Below are 26,246 nucleotides of genomic sequence, written 5' to 3' on the forward strand. Positions count from 1 at the left end.
TGCTGTTGCGGTAGAAATCTTTAAGTTTGTTATTGGGGTGATATTTTCTCTAGCATAGGCTAGAGATTATTCCGTTCGAGAATCTTCAAATCAGTTTGGTTGTTTAATGTTTTGATCGCTTTTCAGAAGACTTACTAGAATAGAAATTGAAGTTCATGGTAATAAATATACCTCAAGGGAAGAAATTTTCGCGGTTGAGGGAACTTTTTCTGAACCATGTGGCTTATTTTTCCCTAAAAAGGCCGATTTTAGAGGTGTTTTTTATGGTTTTTTATTCTGAGAATATTAGTGTTTCGATTTCGATGATTTTTCGATTCCGTGGAGATTTTCCAGCAAATATTTCTTCCCTTACGGTAACAAGTAATTTTAATTTTTCACCAACAGCTAAGCTGAAGATGCTTTCTAAGATTTTGATTTTTTTCAACATTTTATTCATTCAGTTTAAGGAGTTTTATCTAAACTAATCTAAAATAGATTTTATCTAATATTACATTTTGTTAGCTACTTTTGTAAACAGAATTATTCATCAAAAAGTTATTTAACTGCAAGATGAAGATCTTTAGTTCGACGGTTCGACGTTCTCATACGACACTCTACGACTCTACTACTTGACATCATCTTCCGTTTTTAATGAACATTTAAAGTCCTTTAAAGATTTTTCTCTCCCAAACTGTTACAGGTAAATAGACCTTATGATGATAGAATAATGATTTTGAATTCGAATTCCCGGCTCTAAAATTCGATATTTACCGCGTGTTTATCGGATGAGGAGGCTCCTTCACTATTTGATACGCTACAGTATTATAGATAGAATAAAACAGCTCCCCCTGAAAATTGAATTATAGAGCGTCAGTCGTATCCGTAGTTATACTACAAATAGTAAAAATTATTGTTGTTAAATTTCTTTGATGCGTCACTAAGGGAACGGGTATTTTCTCCAGGTATGCAGTTTGCCAATGTATTAACTAACGAACAATACCTAGTTTATTCAGAGTCGACGAAATGTGTAAAGAATAATGACTTCATCTAATTCAAAAAATTGCTCTTCAAATTTCATTACTGTCACCAAGACCAATTATCTAAAATTTGAATATTTTGGACATCTTTGCTCTCCATCTTTATTTCCTGTCAATAATAATTCACAATAATAATAATAGCATCAGCTATCAAAGGAATTTCGAATGACATCAAAAACACGATCACCAGAACTAATACAACCATCCAAATTCGAATGTGTAAAAGCGTCACCAGCTAAAATCACCAACGGTGAAGAGTCTTTAACAACTAGACAACCTTGTTCTCCACCGTTGTACGGTTTAGAGACCTGTGAGTATCTCCATCGCATGAATTTCTTCGATGTAGGTTCTGGCAAGTTTGGAATAACTTGTTTCAGATTGTCCAGTACTGTAGGTTCCACTTGGTCAAACTGGTGATCAATAAGAGGGATACTGAATGGTACAGATGTGTGTACAACCATCGATAATCCTTCTTCACATTCTAAAAAAATAAACATTAGGCGAAAATTAAAAAATGTAGTGTTTCCAGAATGCGGGTGATGGAAAAAGGCTCTCATGCGGCCGGCCAGATTTTTTTGCTATTTTTGATAACTTAAATTCATTGAAATAGAACTTTAAAGATAACTTTTATGTACAAACAGTATGAAGTAAACCCTGAATACTAATGTATCAACTACTGCAGCCGGGTCAGAAATTTTTTTTTTCACTTGGCCTGTTTCCGGAAACACTACATTTTTTTTTATTTTTGCGCATGTAAATAGCATACCGTAGTGATTCTAAAAATAGACATCAAAATTACTGTTTGTCCGAGTTTTAATCCCATCATCATTTGCTTTAATTGTTTTTGCAAGTAAATTACACTTATGGACAATACAAAAGTAATAGCTTGCACGCATTGCGAATCAAGATAAAAAGAATTGTGGGATTGAATTTCGTTCAAATCTCGAAAGTAATAATTATGACGTTTGCATAGCGGTGTGCTATTATACTGACGGTGATACTAAAATCTCTTTTTTTCCTACCATCTGCAATATTAAATTCCCGCCAAATATGAATCATTATATTCATTCCCCCAAATGTGCGCTATTTCAGGCCTTAAAACGGATATTTTCTTACCTAATAGCGTAATATATCCTTCATCCGCCAATATTTCTTCCATTAAGGTACTTAGAAATGGGGAGAAGAATTTATAAGTGAAAACCCTAGTGTAGTATATTCATAGATAGTTCTCCTGGCAGAGAAAGTAAGCTTTCGTTTGTTCAATATATTATAATCGTTGACACTCAGTTAATTACTATACCCAAACTATACAACACTGTTATACGGTTATATTTAGACATTTCAAAATAAGTCTCAAAAGCCCCCTCCCCGAAATTTGCATGATGTAATATGCAGTAGATAAAATACACATAAAATATGAAAATCACTCTTAATCATTGACAACTTTCGAATGTGTGCAGATATTGTAAATCAATGCTGTTTTCAACAACAACAAAATATACCTTGGTCACGTTTTTTAGTATCCAGGGCAACGTAGCGAATGCATGGATTATCATAAATGTATTTTGCAGACCAATCGATTCCTTCGATGTTTGAGATACCAGCAAAAAACAAACCCATCACATAACGAGATGAATATTGTACATTTTGCAGACCAGACGTGAACGGTTTGATGATGTTTTCAAAATCACCTGCAAAATAGAAGAAGCGAAGATTCAGGGATGAGAAAAATTCATTTCACCCTTTCGTGTTGTATTGGGTTTTAGGCTTCAAAGCTCGAGCTATGTATGAATGCAGATTTTATAGTCATTCGATCGCAACCAAAAAATTTATTTAAAAGTCATAAAATATTTTTCTTGTAAAAGGAAGAAATAAAGTTCATTTTTTCGTACCCCAATGCTTTTATAATTTATCCAAAATTTCTTTACACCCTGAATCAATGCGCCGGTGACATTCAACCTCGAAAATCACCCTCAATCAGAAGATTATATCGCAAAAGTTCCGTAGCTTTAATAAGTGACATTATCTACCATTTCATGGAGACAGGGGTGTACTTTTTTAGAAAAACGACATGTTTACCTTTCAAGTTCAATATTTGAGGTGTTGGAATGGTGACCACTACAACATCAGCATGACAAATGACGTCATCGCTATCCCCCATAGCAACCGCTTTGTTGTCATGGAAATCGATTTGTTTGAGGAGTGTACTCGTCTTGATTACAGCTTCTGTGGTAAAGATAAAAAAGTTATCAAAAAGCAATTCATGCTGAGAAATTCTTCTTACTAGCTGTTGACAGATTCTTCAAATATATTTTGGGTCTTAAATGATATGAAACCCTTTTCACCAGAAAATGAGTACACGCTTTTTTTTAATAAGAATATCTTCTATAAGAATATCAGGGTGAAAATTGGCCAAATCGTAAGAATACCCTAAGAATACCCTCTAGGGTGAGTTTCACAGAATTTGATAAGAATACAGTGATTTTGTATTTGGTTAACAGAAAAAAGCTGCTTCCTTTGTTAGACTTGAATTTAAACTTTGAGGCAGAAATGTAATTTTAGCTTTAAATGTTCATTCAAAAGTTCAAAACTCTCAAATTGATCATTTCTCATGTTTGTAAAAAGTCAAGTATAAAAAAGTAAGAATACGTTAAGAATATTTCACCCTCAGTTTTGGCAATGTATTAAAAATACTTGACCCTCATCCAAAGTATACTATTCTTGTAAAAGAAAAAGCGGGTAACAAGTTTTCACCGCAATTCGATTCCCTCAAGAAAATCTTAAGTCATTGATCAAATAATCTCAGCACTCAAAAAAGCTGATCATAAGCCACATTTTAAGTGCACCAAGATCATTTGGAGGATGATTTTCCTGTACCAGCTTTTAAATTTTGCCTTAGTACTCTTTTCGAATTAAACTCGATACAAAAGAAGTACAAATTGACAAAAGATTTTCATGACGCCACTCATAAAAAGTAGAAAAATAGTATTTGTAAAGTCCATTGTAACAAAGCCTTTAGAAAAGTTTGCTGAGTTTAAAATGCTTATCAAATGGGACATAAAAATTTTACGATACGGGAAGAAATGTCAAATACCGGAATACGAGTAATTTTTCTTTCGAATACCAGCATAAAAGGTTCGATACCGGAACATCGATTAATAACGGCCTCCCGGTAGCCCCCCCTAAAATCACAAAGCATAAGAGCAGATGACGCTGTTCCAAAAGATACTCGTCTTATAGAAGCAGGCAACCTTCGAACTCTTACAAAACAAAGAGACATTTTAAGTTGAGTTCCTTAAAGATTGCGTTTATTAGTGACGAAAAAAATGAGATTTGTGCGCTGTTGATATTTGTGCAATTTAAATTTAGAGAAGAAATCCGCCTTAAAGGTTTTGTTTTTAAATAAGAATGATATCGTGTGCTTACTCATCAATTTAGATTTACAAGCTATTTCACATGAGATTGACACGGATGTGGAGCAAGATGATCAGAAAGAGGGAAAGAAAAATATTTTCTTGTTTAATTCCAGCTTAATATAACAATAGGCAGACACTGTCCTGATATGAAATATGTGTCTGATATGAAACGGGAACACTTATGTAAAAAGAAAACCTTTCAATTTTTCAAATTGACTTTGAAGGGGAAAATTCAGAAATAAAGAGTCACAATATTTTACCATGATGAACAAGTGTCTTAAAATAAAATACATAAAATAAAAGCTAAGAAAAAGTTGGAAAAGTCATTTGGTAAATTTATTTTTTTAATATATAATTTTAAGTTTCTTGGCAAAGTGTTTTAAAAGTAACAAATAATTGGAATTTTAATGTAGATTAACTGAAAAGCACGTTATTTGTAAGAAAAATCTTACCGCGATGAACAAGTGTGTTAAAAATAAAATTTATGAAATAGTAGTCAAAGTGTGTTTTATAAGTAACAAATAATTGGAAATTTAATATAGATGAACTTAAAAATACGTTCTTTATAAGAAAAAAGTTAATAAGAACACAAAATCTTACCGTGATGAACAAGTGTATTAAAATAAAATACATAAAATAAAATTTATGAAAAAGTAGGCAAAGTAATTTGGTAAATTTTTTTTTGATTATAATTAAGTTTCTTGGCAAAGTGTTTTATAAGTAACAATTAATTGGAAATTTAATATAGATGAACTGAAAAGCACGTTATTTATAAGAAAAAAGTTAATAAGAACATAAGGCTTCGACTTAAAAAATGTTAAGATAGGAATAAGAACATATTGAGGTTTCGCAGGCTGTAAAACATGCCTTTTCTTCTATTTTAAGAACATATGCTTAAAACTAAAAAAAGATTAAAAACACCGGAGGCTTCAAATAAAACTGATGTTCTTACAAAAAAAGTGTAATGCTTTAAATGATACTAATTAAATAGTTCATCGTCATCACCGTCGTCTTTATCGTCCAGTTGACTATTTTCAATGCCATGTTCCAATTCCTTTACAGCATCATTCAACACTTATTTTGCTCGTTTGAGTCGTTCCTCTAATTCGTCAACTCTCTGATTCTTCTGATCTATATCACTCTTTAACCCTTTAACTTTCGTATCCATCAGCTCAATTATTTGTCGATTCAGAATTCTCCAATCAGAGTCAGTGAAAGGAGTGATTATCAAACGGCTTCCTGGATCAGAATTGACACCGTTGAAATCTTTTTGATCACTCTTGTCTTTTTCATCTTTGTAATAGAAGGATGTATATTTGACATGTATGAAAACGTTTTCATTTTTAGCAACAAATTTTTCCAACTCCTTGAAACAATTTTTACAAGGAGATGTATTCAAATAAATTTCAATTTCAACTTTTCCATATCTGTAATTGGGAGATAATGCTTCATTCCAATTACGTTCGCGGTACTGCACATAAGGATCACCAACACACGTGACAATATCCGGTTTTTTAAACTCTTTCTTACCGGTTACACTTTGAGGATTGTAGCAAGTAAAAGTCTTGTCGTGCAAAATATTAGCAGGATTTGAACATTTAACTTTGGTGAAATTATCTTTAACTTGATCAAATTGGAGAGTGAATACTTCACGATTAGGGTAATGAAGGTGAACAACGTGGGGGTAACAAGTGAAATAAAATTCCTTAACGGGAGAAATATCGTTGGAGCTACCTTTCCCGTCAACCGTTTTTGAACTACCACTTTTGCTATCGTCAGAATTTTTAGAACTTCCAATATTTTTCTGTATCCTTCTGATGACGTATTTTTCGGCATGACCAGCTTCGTTTAATTCATCATCATCTTCCCAATCAGAGTCTCTTTCCAGGTCGAGTTCGTCACGATCCCTTTTTCTTTCCCAAAATGTTTTCCATTTAGCATCACCATCAAATCGATATCGAACAAAACAACGAACTGGAAAACCTTGAAAATCATATCCTTTTTGACCGAAATCTGTGAAGTGTTTTAAAATTTGAAAGGCATCTGCCAAATCGCTGTTCGAAGTACTGGAAGTCATTTCCAGCAAACTTTCATATCTACAGAAATGTTATCGCCCCTTTTCACTCTTCTCGAAAAACGTCTATAAAGACGAAATTTGTTTCAAACATTAGCCAACACAGCAAAAAATCTAGGCTAACATACCCGTGCAATAAATCTTTTTTTTTTTATTTTGAGCCGTTTCCATGTGAACTTGCTATATATCTTTGATCAGCTTTAATTGATTTTTATATTTTATTGATTTTTTATTATTTAAACATCAGAATTAATATTAGTTTTCGATCATATCAGGGTGACTGAAAACCATGGACGTAATTCTTCCTGGGAATTTTAGACTTCCTAGTCTGGTATTGTTGAAAAATACAGGCTGTTTCTACGAATAAAATATTAGAAAGCATTATGGGTTCCTTATACCTCGGAAATTTCTTTTTTTCTATAGGCAAAAAAAAACAAACCCTTAAGGTTTTTTTGAATAAGCTCTCAACACCAACCAACACCAACGCGAAAAAAACTTCTTGTGTCCCCAAGCCTTTAGTCTATTTATGAACTCAGCAATCACCATAGTAATATTTCGAAAACAAGGTAAGTGTTGCTCGTGACGTAATTTATGAAACGGTATAATAGGATCTTTTACAAAAATACAAGATTTACCAAGGTTTAGATACTGAGATGTTTTGATCATCCAATCGTAAGATTTTCATATCTTTATCTATTTTTCTTTCAAGGGGACTTCAAGAGCGTCTCAAAGAAAATGAAACCGTTTTGGCCGAATTGCATGAACGCGTCAACCAAGGTGATAATAGCCAGGTAAGTTCATTTATGTTCCAGTCTTTGAACTGAACAACGAAGTTCTGCAATAAAGGACTTAATTAACATGTTTTTGTTCCAATTGACATTATTCGGCTTAGGTTTTCCTTTGGGTAAAAACAGCTCAGTAGCTTCATCGATCATCATTCATACGTTTCATCACGTCCTCAATGGTATAGTGATTACACCATAGAATTATTAAAAGAGTTAGAATAGAATCTCTCGCCGTAAAAGATCAATTCTTTTATATGTCAGTGTTTTTTACACTTTTGGCAAAAACGTGAAAATTTGGGCACTTTTTTAAAACCAAATTTTAGAGAGCAAGTTTTCGTTCATTATCAAATTTAGTTGTTCTATTGGAGAGAGAAAAGATTAAAGATTCCATTCCTTTTTAAATGAACTATATAGCGTTATTGTACTAAAGTAACGATCTTTCAAAGTTTGGAGCAGTTAATCATAAATTTATTCCTTTGGGAAATGGAAGAAATATTCCATTGGCAATAGCTCATTGAGTTTTTAAGCTTTTGGGCTAAAATTTGGCAGGCAGAAGCCTTTAAGCGTTCGCAATCCATAAAAGGAAGAATTATTCCATTTAGAGCAATTCTGGAGGAGTTATTCCACTTTTTCGTTGAATAAATCATTAACTTCATTCAAATTTTTATTGGGTAGTATTTGAGAAATCATGTTCAAGCAAGCATTTGTTCAATCTCAAGCATCCAGAATTGAAAAGTTAACATTTTTTTGGAAATGGAGCATGCAGGGATTCCATATTTCACTTTTTGCATAACCCCTTATCATGGTACTCTTTTTTTATTAGTTTGGTAGGAAAGGTCTCATTTCAGAAGTATCTTTTTGTAAAGAATAATTTTACACCACCTGATAGTAAAAAGCCTGCTTTATCCGTAGGGTAAGATATAAATTCATTTGGAGCTCTCTAGAATGACATATTCCAAATTTACAAAAAATCATGCATGTCACGGATGGAATGATTCATCATAAATGACTTGCTACACTCGAATGTTTTCATCAAATCCTTTCGAAGAGAAGGTTAGATAATCACTTAATAAAGCGTTACTTGTGATAGAGAGCCTTCTAAGATTGATATATTCCTAACTAGTTCTTGTGTTAAAAAAATACGAAATAAATTACCCAGAAGCATCTTTACGTTCATGTCAAGTTATAATCCATAATCTGAGCTTCTCGTTCAAAAGTGCTCCTTTTTACAGACTTGTTTCATATTATGACAAAGAAACTTTTCATCGAAAGTATTGTAGTTTAGAGCGTGCAAAGATTATTTTTCCATGAAACTTTTGAAAAATGCCAGAAAATATATATATTTTCGTTGGAATTCGAAATGTTACATTGCTTGGGTGACTGGTAGACTTTGACTTCTTTGCATTATTAGAACTAGGTAACCCTTTAAAAACGGAATATTTCATCCTTCTGAACTCTAGAAATATCTTACTTCTACAATTAATCGAGTTCTTGATACTTATTATGTTTCTAAGCTTTTCAAACTGGGAATAGTCCGAAGAAGCTCAAAGAGGTTACTATGGTTAGGTTTTTCTGATATTTCTTGTTGGAATATTAATCTGTCTCAGCTCCTTTAGATTATTTCATTAGTATTCATTGTTAAAATTCGTTAACTTTATCTTGATATGTATTATGAGTTCATGCTAAAAATTCTTTCTTTGTTCGATAATCAATATGGTTAAATAATTTTGCTTCCATATAGTCCAAGTTAAATGGAATTTCAAATACTTATTGACTCTGTAAGGGTTGGAATATCATTCTAAAAACTTTCTAGGGTAATCTTGTACGACTCAGCAGACTTTCCACCAAGTTTAGATGTTATAGGACTCAAAATCATTTGATAAAACCTTAAAAATTTATGTCTAGCTTTAACTGACTTTTGTGACGGAATAAGCAATAAAAAAGTGCTCTTCGCTTGTGTTTTTCGAAATTCAGGGATGAAGGTGTAAGGAAATCGTATTTAGAACTTTGAAATTTGTATATAACAATTTCAAATGAGAAAAACACAAAATCTAATTTTTTGGAATATCTCATCAAGTATTGCTCGAGGAAAAAATTTCAACAGATTTGAAATTATAATTCGCAACTTATTGGAAGTTTTCATCCCAAAATACTCAAGAATCGTGATTTTAGACTGAAAAAACCGTTTTTGACGAAAATTAGTTAGTTGTAAAAAACACTGACAATTAACCTTTTAAAAGCGGCGCTCTTTGATCCTAGAGGCGCGGAAGGAAAACACTTCTCTATCCTGGTTTTGAGTAATGATTTTTTTAAATTCATCACTTATGAACTCTCTATCCAACTTGGGTTTTTCACTGATAACTCCCCAGAAACTGATTGAAAACCCCTGAAATTTTGTAAACACATTGCTCAATAGTTCAGCTTTCCAGCCATATAAAAGGTTTTACCCTAAGTGAGTCAAACATTCGAGAGTGTGTTTTTTATATGGTATCTTGAAAGAAAAATAACTTTTGAGGGATATGCGTCGTTTTGATGTCGTTTTAAGGGAGTGTGAGGGATGAGTTTATCTTTCATTAGCTTTTTATTCCATTAAATTTGAGTGGCAGAAAGGCTTTATATTTTGATTTGATTTCAGCTCAAAATTTACCAACAAAAATAATCCACCATTTTGAATTTTCAATAATTTATAAAGTGGCTGTTTATATGGTTTCATTTTTTATTGCCTTGTTTTTATGAGAAGTGTATGTTATTCTAGAATTATAATAAGAAATGTCTGATGAAAATCATGTAAATGTTTTGAAAGATTTGTACAGACTTTGTGGAGAAAAAATTGTTCTGAAGTATGGTTACAAAACAGCGAAGCACATCAGTATCTTCAAGGAAGTGCTCTTAATTTTCTATGGGATCAATTTTGAGGTTCAAAAGGACATGCCCAACATGTTTGCAGTAGCTACAATCAGAAGCTGAGAAGATTGAAAAATGCCCCCCAAGAACACCCAGGAGAGTATCTTCCATCATTTACCTTCCGACAACATGGTGATAACTGTGAAATTTACTTTAAAGACTGCTCTTCATGCTCTTCATCATCACTGCTTTTTAAATTGAGTGACTTTGATAAAAAAATGACGTCCCTTGGTTTCAATAAGCTTATCAATCCAGTTGCACCATTCAGACGGATTTATATGATGCAGCGTTTTGTAAATTTTGAGGTTATAAATGATATAACTATGACTATTGACTGCGAAAATCAGTGGGAATTACTTGTTCGTGGTAAAAGGTGGTAAAAGGCTTCCCAAAAATGAATACCTTCAAAGATTTTCCCTCACTTTGGAAAATATTACGTTTAACGTTTTGGTTTCGATTTGTTTACCTGGTTTTGAATCATGTTTAATTCAAAGGCGCGCGTCTTGCAATAGGGAAACACTCACTTTCTATTCTAACTCTTTTAATAATTCTATGATTACACTTATTAAAGTCAGATTCAAGATTGCTATAAAACTTAAGTCGCAATAGTCATTTTCCCAAAGGTACTGGAAGCTTCTATTTTTTTAACATGGTCAGGCGCCGTGACGAGTGTTTCCCTGTGAAAACAGATAACCTCCTCGGCCCTTTTTACATCGGCTCTTATTGGCGTTATTCGTGGCGTAATAAAGGCCGGCGTAAAAAGGGCCGATAAGGTAAACAAAAATTTCGGGTTATAATTTTCAATACAGGACGAAGAATTATGGGAACGTCAACGTCAGGCCACTCAAATCAAACGTAAAATCAAACTCCTCAAGAAGGCTGAAAAGGAGAAAGAAAAACAGGCGGAAGCCGCCCGCCAAGCACAGGCGGCCGCCGAAGAAAAACACACCCAACAACAACAACAACAACAACAACAACAAACTACCACAGTAGAAGTTCAACAATCTCTTGAAGTTGACAAGCCAACAAAACAAGTTTCAAATTCACCCGTAATGCGACCGAAAGTGCTTACGTTAGCAGAACAAGCCAAACAACAGAACAACGCAGGTTCACAACAAGATATCCAACAAAAACTTGACCCGCAAACACAAGCACCCACGTCAACGGCCAAGCAGCAACAGAAAATTGAAACTCAACAAGCAGTTGCGGCACCTATTCAAACTCTAATTGCAGCACCACCTCCGAATCGAACCCGCAATTTTCCAATTCCTTTGCAACATCATCATTCATCACTTCTTTCAGCCTTCTCTCTAATTCTTATTTATCACTCTCTAACCCTTGAACTTTCGTATCCATCAGCTCTTTGATTCCTCGAATCAGAATTCCCGAGTCAGTGAAAGGAGTGATTTTCAAACGTCAGCATCAGAATTGACGCGATTAAAATCTTCTTGATCACTTTTATTTGTTCATTACTGTAATAGAAGCATGTATATTTGACATGTATGGAAACGTTTTCATTTCGATCAACAAAATTAACCAACTCGTTGAAACAGGCCTGAAAAGGGGAAGCGTTCAGGTACATTTCAACTTTGATTTTCCCTGATTTTTAATTCAGATTAGGATCAGAATTAAAATTAGTTTCGTTGATTGCTTCGACAGCCCTATCACAGTAGTGAAATACAGTGGCGCTTTTCAAACTATCACAAATAAATATTTTGGGTGTGGGTGTAAACTCATCCTCACCCTCACCGATGACCATGCTTTGCGCATTATAACATGTGAAAGTTTTCTTAAAATCTATTTCGTTGTTGATCAAATTGGAGAGTGGTTACTTTACGATCAGGGTAATGAAGATGAACAACGTGTGGGTAACAAGTGAAAAAGTGCTTTTTGACGTCAAATTCATTTTTTAAATCTAATGAACTTTGATCGATATCTCTGTATCCTTTGCAAAATGCGCGGTTCGGTGTTCGGTTCGGTGTTCGGTTCGGTTCGGTTCTGTTCCCAAAAGAGTTTCCAATCCATTTTTCTAATCATGCCAGCATTTTTTGCATTTATTCCATTGCTTTCTGATCGCTAGGCTCAAAATTTGATATTTCTTCTCCATGAAGACCAAACCGATATCGACAACGAACTGGAAAACCTGTAAAACTATGTCCATGTTGACCATAGTCTGCGAAATGTCGAAGGATTTCTGCAGGGTCTTCGTTGCTTGATGCCATGTTTATAGGTTATGTCTGATCTCAATTTAAATGTTCAACTTATGATCTCTGTCTTTATACTGAAGCAGAAAAACTACTTATGGTAGGATTAAAACGAATACAAAGTCCTACTAACGTCTAAATCCTTTCATTCTATGGAGAGGGGATGGAGAGTAATACAGGTAGCCTTAGTAATGGTAGCCAATATAATGGATAATGGATAATCTTAATCATTATATTCTCTCTTTAAGATTATAGTTTAAATTGGGACATGACTATAGAAAGTGATCTATGCAAGTAAATACGAAATTAAAACGTTGTCAATTACATATAAAAGGCGTCACAAGGGGTAAACAAGTTCCAGTCCTTTTAAATCACCGAGATCAAACCATGACCAATTAAGGTGTTTTAATTATGTACCCTTTTGTTAAAATATGACTGCCTAATTTATTGTTCAACATAATTTCAGCGTACGTTTTTTATAAGAACAAATCAAATAAGAATACATTGGCTTTGGTGGCCAAAATATTAAGAACAAGTTATAAGAACATTATAAGAGTTTGTGGAATCAAATTTCCTAAGAAAATGCACAGAAATACTCCGAAAACGAAAACGGTGAAAGTAAGAATAAAACAAGACGACTTAAAGTCGAAAATTTCGCATAATATTAGAACATCAACGACGAAGACGCGTGAAACGTGACTGAAAAATCTCTTGTATACTATCTTTCTGATATGAATGATGGTGCACCACCATCAAAATCATTGGGCTTTTCCAGAACAAAATTTGAATATTGCAGAATATTGTGGGTTTGAGGATATAACATTTTTTGGAAATTTACCCTATGACTTTTGACCCACAGACAGCAGGTCTAACCCCCCGGACAGAGCAGGTCTAACCTTCAGACAAGCATCAGTTGACCCTATGGACAATCAAGAGGCCACTAAAGGCAAAAAACAGTTGAGTAGTTGAGCTCCAGCTTCTGAACTAGAAAATGGCAGGGTAAAAACTAGCCAACTGTAAAGAAATAATACTCTTTGAGATTTTCCAAAATCTCAACGCAATAATCCATATAAAATATATTTAGAAAAGCTCGTAACTTAAGGATACAGACTTCGGTCAAGATAGAATATTTTATTTTATAAAATAAAATGTTTACACACCCAGTGAAAGTAGTAAGTGCTAAAAGCAGTAAAAGAATCAATATTAAATGTAATCGATTGATGGCCCTTCTATCAAATCACAACAATGACTCCTTTATACTGCTCTAACTGCATCCCATTAAAACAAACCCTCCCCAATCTCTTGCCAGTTACATGTTTTTTTTTTATAAGCATAACGCTTAAAGCATATGAAGACTCAGATTTGCAGGATTCCTAAGCATAACATGAACATATATGTCAGCCTAAAATATTTTTCAAGTGGTCATTTTTATCTGTTTAAAAAGGTTTGGTAGAGGTCAAGTAAAAAATAAGACATTCCACGGTTTCCTACATTCCAATGCTCCCAAAATCTGAACAAACTTTTACAAAATTTCTGAAATTTCATTAAAAACTTGGCTCGCGTGAATCATAATCATGATTCTTAAATCTTAAGCATATACATGTTTTTTTTTATAAGCAAGTGTCTGCCCCTATATCAGGCTCGCATTATGCTTAGCATTCTATTGTTCTCAAACAATAGAGCCATTGTTTAGGTGCCAAAAACTGAGCCTGCGTATGCTTATAAACGTTATGCTTATAAAAAAAAAACATGTAATAAGCATAAACTATGCCGGGATGCTTTGAGAACTTAAGCATACACGAGCCTGACCAAGGGGCATACACTTGCTTATAAAAAAAGAATTTATCCTGTAAAATAGATATAGGGGAAAGATTCCAGAGTGCGGAAATGGGAATCTCATACCAAACAACGGTACCACTGGAGTTTTTAATGATTCAAAATGAAAATCCTGATGAAGTTTGATTGAAGCTCAATTAGTTTGATTTTTTACCGTCAACTGCTCTAACTTGGGACTATCTGACAAAACATGGGACAGCAATTTGGCCACCATTTCACCAAACCTCCAAAGTCATTTGATTTGAGTTAAGGAACGGCGTATTTAAAAATACACGATTTCTCTTTCGATTTTTCAGTAAGTTGAAATACAGACCAGATATGCAACAGTCCCATCTTTCGACCAATCGTCCAAGTTAGAGCAGTTGACGGTACCTTGTTGCCCATTCTTTTTACACTCTGACGGCTTATAAGCAGACACCCACGCTAAACCTTAAAGAGCAGGCCAATATCTATCATCCCATCGGCCAGGCGATGTCAATCGAACTGTTCGATTACCGAACCAAATCCAACAGTCATTGAACCAAGAAATTTCGGTAAAGTTCAATTAGTTTGATTGATGTTCGATGTGTTTGATTGAGCTGTTGCGCTAGCAATAAGTGGAACCATTTGAGCTAATAAAAACACTGATCGCATCAAACTTAATTGAACTGCGATGTATATAATCAAACATCAAACTGAAGATTTTCAGGTAAAGTTCAATTACTGTTCGATCAGGTTCGATAATCGAACACCTATCGTTTGATGAAATTTGATGGTTCAATTACCAAAATTGGTTTGATAGGGTTTGGACGTGGACATCGTCGCCTGGCATCGGCCATCGCCATCGGGGAGGAAAAGCTGGAACTTTTTTTTAATCCAAACTCATCGAACAACAATCAAACTTTATTAGAAAAAAAACTGTCATCAAAATTACATAATCAAACTAATCAAAAAATTGTCTCGTCAAATTAGGCTTGGTAATCGAACAGCTATTGTTGGATAGCTCGACAGTTCTTCGATATATATGAAATGATTGCTGAATTTCAATTGACATAATTTCTAGGAAATATGTGGAATTACTTGCTAAATCAGACTGTTTGTCACAATTGGTTAACATTTAACACATAACTATTTGGTGAAAAAAGGAAAAAAATATGATACCTGTGCTGTTTGTAGTTTTTTGAAGAAGAGCAGGGTTATGTGATGTTGTTGTTTGTGTAAAATTAACTCTTTTTGTACTACTAACTGAGCATTATCAATTTATTGGTGCATTCACTAACTACACAAACATAAAATACTTAGTAGTAAATGAATAATAAACCTCTTTAAATACTCTACAAAAGACCAGAAAACATGATAAAAATGTCTACAGCAGCAGCAAGTTTCAAAAGTATAAGCAGCCATTAGTTCCCTTAGTTCTCATGATGAAGATGAATGTTTACAAAGGCTTGGTTACACATCTTGCACTATAGTATTTTAATTATCAAGAAAAGCGCTGTTTTTTATCTTTGTGAGTGAGTCCACCTTTAGAATATTGGCCGTAGTACGCCCACAGCCAAACGCCCACGCCATAATTTGCGCCCAAAAAATTTTCTCGCCACGCACACAGAAAGGCTATCGTAATACTTTCGCTATGCGAAATTAATAACAACATTTTTAGGCTTTAAACGAAGGGTCCAAAAATTTTGGATTTTCTTATATAAAATACGTATACCCGTATTATTATGCATGATATTGTTACTTTTACCTCGTTTTCATCATCACACATTTCCGATCCAACTACGTTTTTATATTTATAAGCATAACGCATATAAGCTGAAATTCGGGCTTGAAAAACAATAAATCTATTGTCATATAGAACAATAGAAATTGAGACAAGAAAAAATACGCTACAACCTATATCAAGCTATTGAAAACAAAGTCATACCTGACTTTGAGATAAAATACTTCGGAATGGAAGCAGATCCTTTTGGAGCAACAAAATGTTGCGTTCCTTCTTCACTTTTCTTCATATTTTCCACGCGTGACGTCAGAGGTCGTAAAATATCGTTCGCCAGCAAATCTTCGTGAACGCTAAAGCAATAAGAAGGTGGGATATTCTATTTTATACGTATACAGCGGGGGGGGGGCAAATTTTTTTCCGTAAGCGGCCCAAGCCCTGATTTAGCGGCTCAAGCCCTCGGAAACTTTGCGTCTTTTGAGACTTTTGGTAAAGATAAACGAACCGTTATATTCTAATGAATGTGTTCTACTAGTTTTTAGAACTTTTTAGGCCGATAATTCAGGTCAGGGGTCACTATAAATTCTAAAATCATGGCAAAAAAGCAAGTCTCAAAAGTCACAAAGTTTCCCAGGTCTTGGGTCGGAATTTAAGGTCTTGGGCCGCTAAATCAGGGCTTGGGCCGATTACGGAAAAAAATTTGCTACAGGGGGTGGATGAACATTTCCAGGGGGGTACTCAAGGAGAATTTCCAGGGGGTAAAAATTATTTCCAGGGACTAAAGACTTAGGTTTTTAGTTTGTCCACCGTCACTTCAATGTTCTCACGTTTAGACCTCTGCGATGAAGTATGATTTCTAAATAGCAACACTTCTCTCATCCTCTCCCCTCTCTCACCAACACTCCATCGCAGCGGTCGGTTTGAAATATCTCAATTGAGAAAAGACGATGACAACAGACCCTCTACGGCAATGAATTTTGAAATAAGCCGTAGATACTGGGTTTGTGTACAGAAAACTTTAAGGTATGAAAAGAATTTTTCTTCCAAATGCTTTTTGCAAATTTTTTTCATTTTCCAGGGAGTATCCACACATTTCCAAGAATATTTTTGACCTGAAAGGTCGCCCATTCCCCCTGGTATGGAAATTTATTGGAATAACTCAATGATTGAAAAATAGGAGGTTAAGAAAGCATGATTAGGAGCCTGGTAAATTCAGAGGGATTATGGGGTTATTAAATGTAAACTTTGGTAATTTGTACTAAAGTTCCTCCAGCCACACCTTTATAGCAACCACCAAGCGCCCTCCTAACGCCCAATTGCGCCTTCCAAGCTCCACTGAACAGCAACTTAACAATTGCTGTCCAGCCCTCCTAAACTTCAGTGTTATTCCGGCAGCAATCGGGGTGAACCAGCTCAGGACCTAGGGTTGTAAGTATATTTTATTTATACTTTATAGGCAGTATTAAAGTTCTTGTTGTTAAATAATCAGAGTATCAGTATTGTAACTGCACAGTCTCACGTTACTGTTTGTGAATAAGATTAGCTTCTGCTCCCCTAGGTTCTAAGCCCGTCCCTTTTGTAGTCCGGTCTCACTTACCCACTGGGTCTTTTTGAGAGGTCTAATCATCCCCTTAGATAGACTCCAGTACAAATTGACATGATCTTTCGTGTTTTCGCATTTTAAAATCACGTGGTACATTCAAGTCGAAAGCAGCAATGAAAATAATATCACAAAATGTTTGCTTTCGTTTTTCTTTTTGTTGATTCAAATGCATTGTATGAAAAAATATGAAATAAAATACGGTTGAAAATATTTTGTTTTCTTTTTGCCAAATAAGACGTTTTAGCGATGAACTTGTTCTTGCTTTTAGTTCGTTTTTCGTACTGTAGGAGTAGGAATTAAAATAATGGAAAAGGTTGCGAAAGTTAATAGAAAGAGGAAGAAAAAAGAGAATAAGAAACATCTTGGAGCTTTCGTTCGTTACTGGGAAATATGGAAACAGCTTTTCATTTTCAGTTGAGGTTCAGTCAGTGTTCTTAAATTTTCCGAAAATCAGATGCTGTAGCTTTTTTAAGTATGTATTTTACCAAGTTTGTTCCTCTTAACGAGGAATTGAATGAAGTGAAAAATTGGAATCTCATATTTGATTCATGTTAATGTATAATGTATGCTAGAGATTTTTGGATGTCTTTTATCCGGTTAGATTTGAATTTAAGATTTCAATAAGAAGTAATATACTCTCAGGTACCTAGGGGGGGGGGTGGAATAAGAAATTTTCAAAAAATCAATTAGCGGGGGGGGGCAGGGGGACGGCTATTAGGTACCCAAGAGTAGATTGAGTGGATTTATAAAAACTATTGTATTATTATTGGACATTTGAAACTATTTTTTTACTACTACACGTTTTTTTTTTATAAGAACAAACTATATAAGAACATAAGGCTTCGAGGCCCAAAAATTTAAGAACATTCTAAGAACATTCTAAGGCTTTGGAGACTTAAAAACATGCATTTTCTTAAGAAATTACATCAAAATGCTCAAAAATGCTGAAAATAAGAACATTTTAAGAACATTTTTAGGCTTCAAATCCAAAAAACTAAGAACATCCGAAGGCTTCAAAATTTTTTGACGTTCTTATAAAAAAAAACGTGTACTTCTTTTTTGAAAAAGGCAAAATACAGAATGTGGAACAAAAGGGTTCAAAGTTTGGATAGAAATTTATCCTGAGATGGATTGGTTACGCATATACTCCAAGCTAACCTACCTACGCATAATTTACTAGATATCACGTAGGCTGCCAGAATCCCTCTAAGATGATTTATTTTCAAGGGATGAAATTTTGCCTGAAAAACGATCACCGTTGGTTGGGAATCGTTTAAGCCATCCGCAAAATTTCAGCATGGAAGGATTTTAATGGTTTAAAAGGTCATAAATTTGCGTTTTGCTAAAATTTGTTAAGCGTGAGTCTTTTTTGAGCATTCGCATCCCTTATAAAACAAAAACTAACGTGACTTGAAAATTTAGGACTAAATGAAAACGACTATCATTATTTCAAAATAAAAAGACTACCTTTTATAAATTGGATTAATCTATAATCCGTAGGATTGAAATAACAAACGTGAAGGTCTTGTTATTGGGAAGGGAAAATAAAACATAGATTGGTTGGCTCGGGATAATTGACTTAATAATTCAGGGTAAACGAACTTTGTTAGGGAAATATCACATTTTCTTTGCTATTTGCTATATGAAAAAACTATTGTGTTTCTGCCTTCAACTGAGAATATCTACTTTGTTCGCAAATTAGTGAAATTATCAATATTTTTTTTCATTTTCGCGTTGAACTTTCAAATTATTCTCATGTAGTGAAGCTGAAGGAAACTTTTTTTAACAAAAGGGAACAATTTATATCATGGTTTCGCAAGGGACTTATTTTCCTCTCACACACATTGAACAGGAGGCAGTGGCGTGGTGGTAGGGGGGCCAGAGGGCCAGCCCCCCCCCCAGCGGAGCCCTTTTGAGAAGGGGCGCCAAGAAGGATTTTTCAGGCGCCCATATCGAAAGATTGACAAATGAAAAAACAAAAATGGCGCCCCTCATCACCTCAAAAACTCAAAATTTTCTGGCTCGCTTCCCTCGCACACTCTCTTTTTTGTGACAAAACAAAAAATCTTTAAAAAGGGCGCCATGTTTGCCTTGGCCACCCCAGAGAAATTTTCCCACCACGCCACTGACAGGAGGAATATGAAAATTAAAGGTTTTTTTAAAATAAGAGTGTATCGTTTACTTACTCATCAATTTTAATTCTCAAGCTTTTCACATTGCATTAACAAGGATGTGGAGCAAGATTGGTCAGAAAGAGGAATATTACACTACGCTTATATTAGCATAGTGTAATAATAGCAAGACACTGTCCCGGTATGAAATATGGGTCTGATATGAAACGGAAACACTTATGTAAAAATGAAACTTTTAAGGGAAGGAGTAACCTTTAGGGTTGGAGATTGCTTTAAAATTTTCATATCTCAAATTTGGAAAAGATAAATAAAATTCAGAGGTCATCTTGCATGATAACAGTGTCGTGGTGACAATGGGTCAGGCTCTCCCACTAAGCAGAACCCTTTTAATTAGAGGTCCTGGAAAAAAGAGTCCCAGGAAGACTTTTTTCAGGTGCCGTCATCATAATATTGACATTTGAAAAGGTAACATAAAAGGAGCTCGCAAGTTTACAAAACATCTCGAGAATGGGCATATTGTGCAGCCCCTGAAAATTTGTCGCATCATAGCTAAGACTATAGAAGTTTTACAGTGTGAGAATATAAAGTCATCGGATTTTCCTTAAAAGAACTTTAAAATAAGATTACTTAGCTTATAGAGTTCAAGTTGGGTTCGAGATAGAGGGAAGTGATAGAGGGAAGTCGAGAAAGAGAGATTCTACTTTAAAAATCTATCACATGTAAAAAGACATCAAGTTTTCACCAGTGACGCAAATGTGAACTTTAGGGTGAGTAAAGGATATAAAAGGGTTCTTGGCTTTTTCGAGGTTAAGAATATCTTATACCTTATCGGGGAAAAAAATGTCGGGGGAAAGTGACGAAAATTTTGAGGGGGTGACGAATTTTTTTTCCCGATATTTTATCACCCGACGAAAACTTTTACCCGATTTTTTCATCCCCAACCAAAACTTTTACCAATTTTTTAAACCCTAACCAAAATTAAAATCTAAATTTTTTACACCTTTAATATTAACCGAAATTAGTGCTTTAAACGTTGAATTACAAGATCTTTTTTCGAGCTAGTGAAGGAAACCATTTCATTTGGACAATTTAGTTGGGTGAAAGTGACTAAATTGTAAATTTCGTCGGGGAAAAGTGACGAATTTGAAATTTTGTTCGGGGGAAAGTGACGAAAATGCCTCTAGGTGACGAAATTTTTCCCCGACTAAATAAAACTCCGACATTTTCTCCCCGATAAAGTATCCTATTAGCTTTTAAAACACAATGCCCCACTATAAAAAATAGCACCAGAGACAGAGAAATGAATTATTCATCATCTTTGAATTATTCTTTCTACTAGAAGAAAGAAAAAGAAAAAGAAAGCATAAGGCAATGGTATGAGGTACAAAAAACTGGCAAGAAGAAAAAGATTGGTATGAAAATTATATCTGTGGTGTAAAAATACATATTAAAAGTTGAACCAAGGTTGAACGTTAAAAACAAGATAGAAGATTTACAATACTTCTGAAATCATTAAATTCAACATGAGAAATATTTTGTCCCTTCTAAGTATTGCCGTTCTCCTTTCGATCCTATTGGTGGCTCTCGGTAAAAACACGAATGTACCTACATCCGAGAAAAATGAACGATCAATTGACCCGTATCCAGTCCTATGCAAAATGGTACCGAAAACAGACGAAAAACAGCGTTGTATTGTCAAAGATGGTAAAAATTATTGCCGAATGACTTTTTCAAGACGAATGATCAAACTTTGTAAGCTGTCAATACATCCAATCAAAACACCAGTATAAAATTCAAAGCACGAGCCAAGATAAATAATTTGAAGTATGGATAAAGCAAGGAAATAAATTGATAGATGGATAAGCATCATTTTGATATGATTTTCAAGATAATACCTTATTAGCCAAAACTTAGTCTAAGTGACTAAATTTTGGCTTGGTGACTAAAGTCAGGATGGACTAAAAATTTGGGCCTACTAAAATTGAGGCAGACTAAAAATTTGGGCCAAATTAAAAGTTTATAATTAAGCTTTCCTTATTTCCCAGTATTTTAAGCTGTCTCCTATTTTCCATCTGCTTGTAAATTTAGAAATGACCCAAATTTTTAGTCGGTCTTAATCATTAGTCCGCCCTAAGTGACTAAATTTTGGCTTGGTGACTAAAGTTAGGGCAAACTAATAATTAAGGCCGACTAAAATTAAGGCCGACTAAGTTTTGGCCGATAAGGTATAATCTTACTTTAATCAAGAAACAGCTATATATGAAAACGATTTAATTTGGTAAATTATAGTATCATTAATACACCCTTCTCGCAGACTTGGTAGGATTTTTTCAGCCGTAGGGGTAAAAATAATGGACCAAAACTCGATGAGGAAACTTGATATTCCATGTTTTTCATCGCTAGGGATTTGAATTCTATCGTTTTCGAGTCAGAAAATTCAGTCGGGATGGGAAAAATAGCACAATATATTCTCGTAGTGATGATTTTTTTATTTCATTATTTTCCGCGAAAACTCGGGAGTATAATTTTCCACTAGGGACGATATTTTAACCAGTTTTTCCAATGAGTGGAATCCTGGGGGGGAGGGGTACTAGGGCTGCGAGCTGACGGGGTGTGCCGCCCGAATTTCAACTCTCGGACCATTAGCAAGGACATTACCCTTATTGGAACTAATTTGACAAATTTCGATCTTTCTGGGGAAAAAAAATGAAATTTACCCCTTTTTTTCCGACCCTTAGTGGGAGTGAAGTTTGATTTTCTGATTTTTCCCAACCCTTACAGGGACTGCCGGGTTACAAAAAAGGCACCCTTAACGGCAGCACATAACCTCAACTTGCTTAAGTACCCCCCTCCCAGATGGTATCAAACCGGGTCTGTGAGAAGGGGGTGTGATAAACAACCATATAACCGTCTAAAAGAATTTTTGGTCGCCTCACGCAAGTGAAGGAGACCTTTAAATTCGGTGTTTTCTCCATACGACTTTTTTTGTGAAAGTTTGGTCGCCCGATTCGGAATTAAATGTTCGGTGAATCGGGAAATTATTTCCCGCGTAAATTCTTGCATAATCCGTTTTATCTCTGTTATATTACGCCACGCAAACTTATCAGACAGTATTTGCAGTGTATAGATTCTAATTAGCTCCGTAGTAGTTAGCGCACTTTTTTTATGAAATCTAAATAACAGAGATAATTAAAAGCCTTGTGAAAGTTGTCGAAAGTTTCTACTGCAAGTGCAAATTCAATTCAATTCAATAATGATTCTTCAAAATTGAAATTGAAACTTATGGTTCTTCATTGATATTATTCCATTCAAACTACCACACTCGTGATGTTGTTGAAAACAAACCTACTTTCACTAGAATCACTTGGTTCAAATTTGGTTTTGGAAGATGGATGTGTTTGTGTTGACAAGAAAAATAAGATAGATTAGATAAGAAGAAGTTTATTATTGTTTCAATTACTCGAAATCTATGATAACAGTTGATAGCATGTCCCAACCAAGATCACTCACTGCATATGGCAACCTAACCAATGTATTAATTGCCAGATCAAGTTATACCATTAATTTCTTAGCTCGATTATCAGCAGATTTGAAGTGAAGCAAAAGAACATTTATCACCTAAACGCTAAAGCAAGATTTGATTGATGATTCACCGTTCCAAGACGAGTAATTTTGTGTAACCATTGCGAGTATTGACTTAAAATTTCTTGAACAAACATACAACTGTCGGCTGTTTGGCAGCCACAGTTTATTTCTTTTATTTCAGGCTCACTTTTTGGGCCATTTCAAGATATTGTCCAGTTGTCAACTGCAATTATTGGAGTCTATGCCCGGCTTAACAACTGTCTCCATGTAGGGGACTACTGGCATCTAGTCAAAATGAGAGTGACGTTACGTATCCTTTCCCTGGAATGGCCCTTTTGATTATTATTGTTGTTTCCCTAGCATCGATTGAAATATGGAGTTATCAAGATATTTGCTGGAGTTTTAATTACACAACGTGACATTGCACCTACATTAAAAGAAGAAATTTTGGCAGGAATTTAATTTGGCGGATGACCGAAAAAGTTTTTTCAGAGGGAATTTAATTTAGGACCCTCCCGGCGCTCCAGAAACGTCCGGAGCAAAAAGTGTCGTTTTTCTCGTATTTCGGCAATTGATCTGCACCGGAACTCCGGAGCTGTGTTAAGAATCACTATGCTCCGGGAAGAGCTCCGAAACTTTCCAGAGATAAAATTAATATTTTTTTAGCTGCTCTGGAAAACTCCGGAAGTTTCCGGAGCGCCGGGAGGGTCCTTTTAATTTGGTGGTTAACTTGAAAATTAAATTTGGTGGATTGGGCCAAAATCATCCAAATGTAACTTTTACTGCCATTCGACGCCAAATTTAGATTATTGTTTTCTCCCCCCAAATGTTATATATTTTAAGGCAAATAAATTCCCGTCAAATTTAATTTTTCAAGCACGCAGCCATATTAAATTCCCTCCAAAATTTTTACTTTTGTTAAGATTACTTCAACTGTATTATTAGATTTACTATAATAATTTATTGAAACTTTCTAGCAACAATTTTTTATTGTACAAACAAGAAACATCCATTGATATCACATGATATGATTAAGTGACCGTCTTCAAACTCAAACCCTATAACTTGAATGTGTCCTTAACTCAAACGGTTTTTTTATCTCTTCAGAAGAAATTTAGACTATTTTCACCTATATCCCTAATGTCAGTTTAAAAAAAATGATAACTTTCTGAAAACCTTTAAGATTTTAGGGATGACAAAAATAATATTATATTACATATTTGTTTCTGAAGAATATTTTTCAGGCTGATTCCAATCTCATTTTATCTTTTCTAACATCATGGAGGTAATAAAGATAGATGGACAGTGGCGTGGTGGAAAATTTCTCTGGGGTGGCCAAGGCAAATATGGCGCCCTTTTTAAAGATTTTTTGTTCTTGGCGCCCCTCTCTATACGCTCATTATGAACACAAAAAGGGAGTGTGCGAGCGAAGCGAGCCAGAAAATTTTGAATTTTTTTTGAGGGCGCCATTTTTGTTTTTTCATTTGTCAATCTTTCGATATGGGCGCCTGAAAAATCCTTCTTGGCGTCCCTTATTTTTGGGCAACCCTTCTCAAAAGGGCTCTGCTGGGGGGGCCTGGCCCCCCCTGCCACCACGCCACTGGATGGATGGATGGATGGAGGAGTCAATGCCTTTTGTTCTATTCTGATTTATCACTGGAAGCAAACAGCTGTTTGGTTGCTTTGGGAATAAGATGATTAATTTTGGGTATACTCGTGGGAATATTTAAGTTCATAAAAAACTGAATAAAAGATGTTGGATTTTTAACAACTCTATTGTGAGATAATAACTTTGTTGATGAAAATAAGAAAAAGGTTGCCGTAACAAGCACAAAATCCTATATTTCTAAGGGTCCCCTCTCATAAAATCATCGATAAATTTCAAAAAGAATTCTATATTACGATTAGGTAACCTTTCAATTAATCATCCATCAGAATTTGAAAACCCCCTCCCTTTTAGACGTAAAGATTTATAATGAAGAAATTTTCAAGGAAAATGTGCTGAAACTCTCAAAATTAGCATTGTGTTCGCCCAAAAATACATCGATATGAAATCATAGAGCTTTTGTAACCTGACTTTAAGAAAATTATTTTTGTATCGCGTTTGAACAAGAACTTTTTGCAAAATTAAGTTTATTTCCATCAGGTAACATTCTCACTTCTGTTCTTATAAATTAATATTTCGGATTTTTTTGCTTCCAATGATGGTACATAAAAAAAAGCCGCTTTGAATAGATTTATAAAAGATTTCAACGATCATTTAGGTCATTACCGAGACGTTTTCTTTCCATCTATATCTTTATTACCTCCATGCTAACATTAACTTAAAATCAACTTCAGCCATTTTGACATTAATGCGAATCAAAAGCATGTTGCTTTTTAACGATTTTGGACATTCGCAAATCACGTGTTACACTGTTAAGCTTTTCGTGTTTTTACTTTTTTCAAACTTTTAAGCTCTTTAAAAAGCTATTCCATTTAGGCGACCTTCCAGCGCAGCTGGTTTATTTTTCTTTATATTAAGGTTCTGAAGCATTCTAAAGATAATTTTGTATCGCATTAATAAAAAAATATCTTCATTTTCTTACCTTTTGTGTTTTTCCCAGTACTGTTTCGTCACCGAGAAATATTGCGCACCCAGATCACATGTCAATTTTGAGTCACGTGACATTCTCGAAGTGGACATACGCCCTCCAATGCCACGCCCTTTATCCCATAATTCAACAGCAACTTTTGATGACCCATAGTGCTTTGCAATAATAGATGCAACATAGGAACCAGTCACTCCAGCTCCCACAATAAGGACTTTAGTTTGGCGCATCCCACTGTTGGACTTTTCTTCAAGCATTTGGTGGCGATACAAACACCTCCAATAAGTTTTGTTTTTATTTAATTCTCATTCTATTTCAATAGTGCTATTTATTTGTATTCCTCTCCTGCAATGAAAACAAAACAAAATTAAATGCCTAGTTGACTTAAGATTATAGGAATC

General features: G+C 34.6%; 1 protein-coding gene and 1 long non-coding RNA gene across 2 annotated transcripts; one reads left to right on the top strand and one right to left on the bottom strand.

Annotated features, from left to right (window-relative positions):
- Positions 1-1,050: 1,050 nt before the first annotated feature.
- LOC136809431 (renalase-like) lies at positions 1,051-26,192 on the bottom strand. The gene is made up of 5 exons (XM_067065964.1): positions 25,843-26,192; positions 16,142-16,287; positions 3,096-3,242; positions 2,519-2,707; positions 1,051-1,497 (listed from the first exon to the last, which is right to left on the bottom strand). The coding sequence occupies exons 1-5, from the start codon at positions 26,100-26,102 to the stop codon at positions 1,160-1,162; spliced, it is 1,080 nt and encodes a 359-aa protein (XP_066922065.1). The 5' UTR covers positions 26,103-26,192; the 3' UTR covers positions 1,051-1,159.
- On the top strand, positions 7,216-11,108 carry LOC136809432 (uncharacterized). The gene is made up of 2 exons (XR_010846981.1): positions 7,216-7,297; positions 11,005-11,108. It is a non-coding gene; the product is annotated as an uncharacterized lncRNA (long non-coding RNA).
- Positions 26,193-26,246: the final 54 nt, after the last annotated feature.

Source organism: Clytia hemisphaerica, unplaced genomic scaffold (genome assembly GCF_902728285.1).
Source record: "Clytia hemisphaerica strain Z4C2 unplaced genomic scaffold, Clytia hemisphaerica genome assembly, whole genome shotgun sequence".
Taxonomy (NCBI): Eukaryota; Metazoa; Cnidaria; class Hydrozoa; order Leptothecata; family Clytiidae; genus Clytia; species Clytia hemisphaerica.

What these genes read in the sequence shown, in the direction of transcription:
- LOC136809431 (XM_067065964.1), bottom strand. Translation starts at nt 26,102, where the DNA reads ATGCTTGAAGAAAAGTCCAACAGTGGGATGCGCCAAACTAAAGTCCTT. An exon ending in TACTGGGAAAAACACAAAAG is followed by an intron (nt 16,288 to 25,842) that starts GTAAGAAAATGA and finishes TTATTGCTTTAG; the next exon opens with CGTTCACGAAGATTTGCTGG. An exon ending in GTATTTTATCTCAAAGTCAG is followed by an intron (nt 3,243 to 16,141) that starts GTATGACTTTGT and finishes TCTTTACCACAG; the next exon opens with AAGCTGTAATCAAGACGAGT.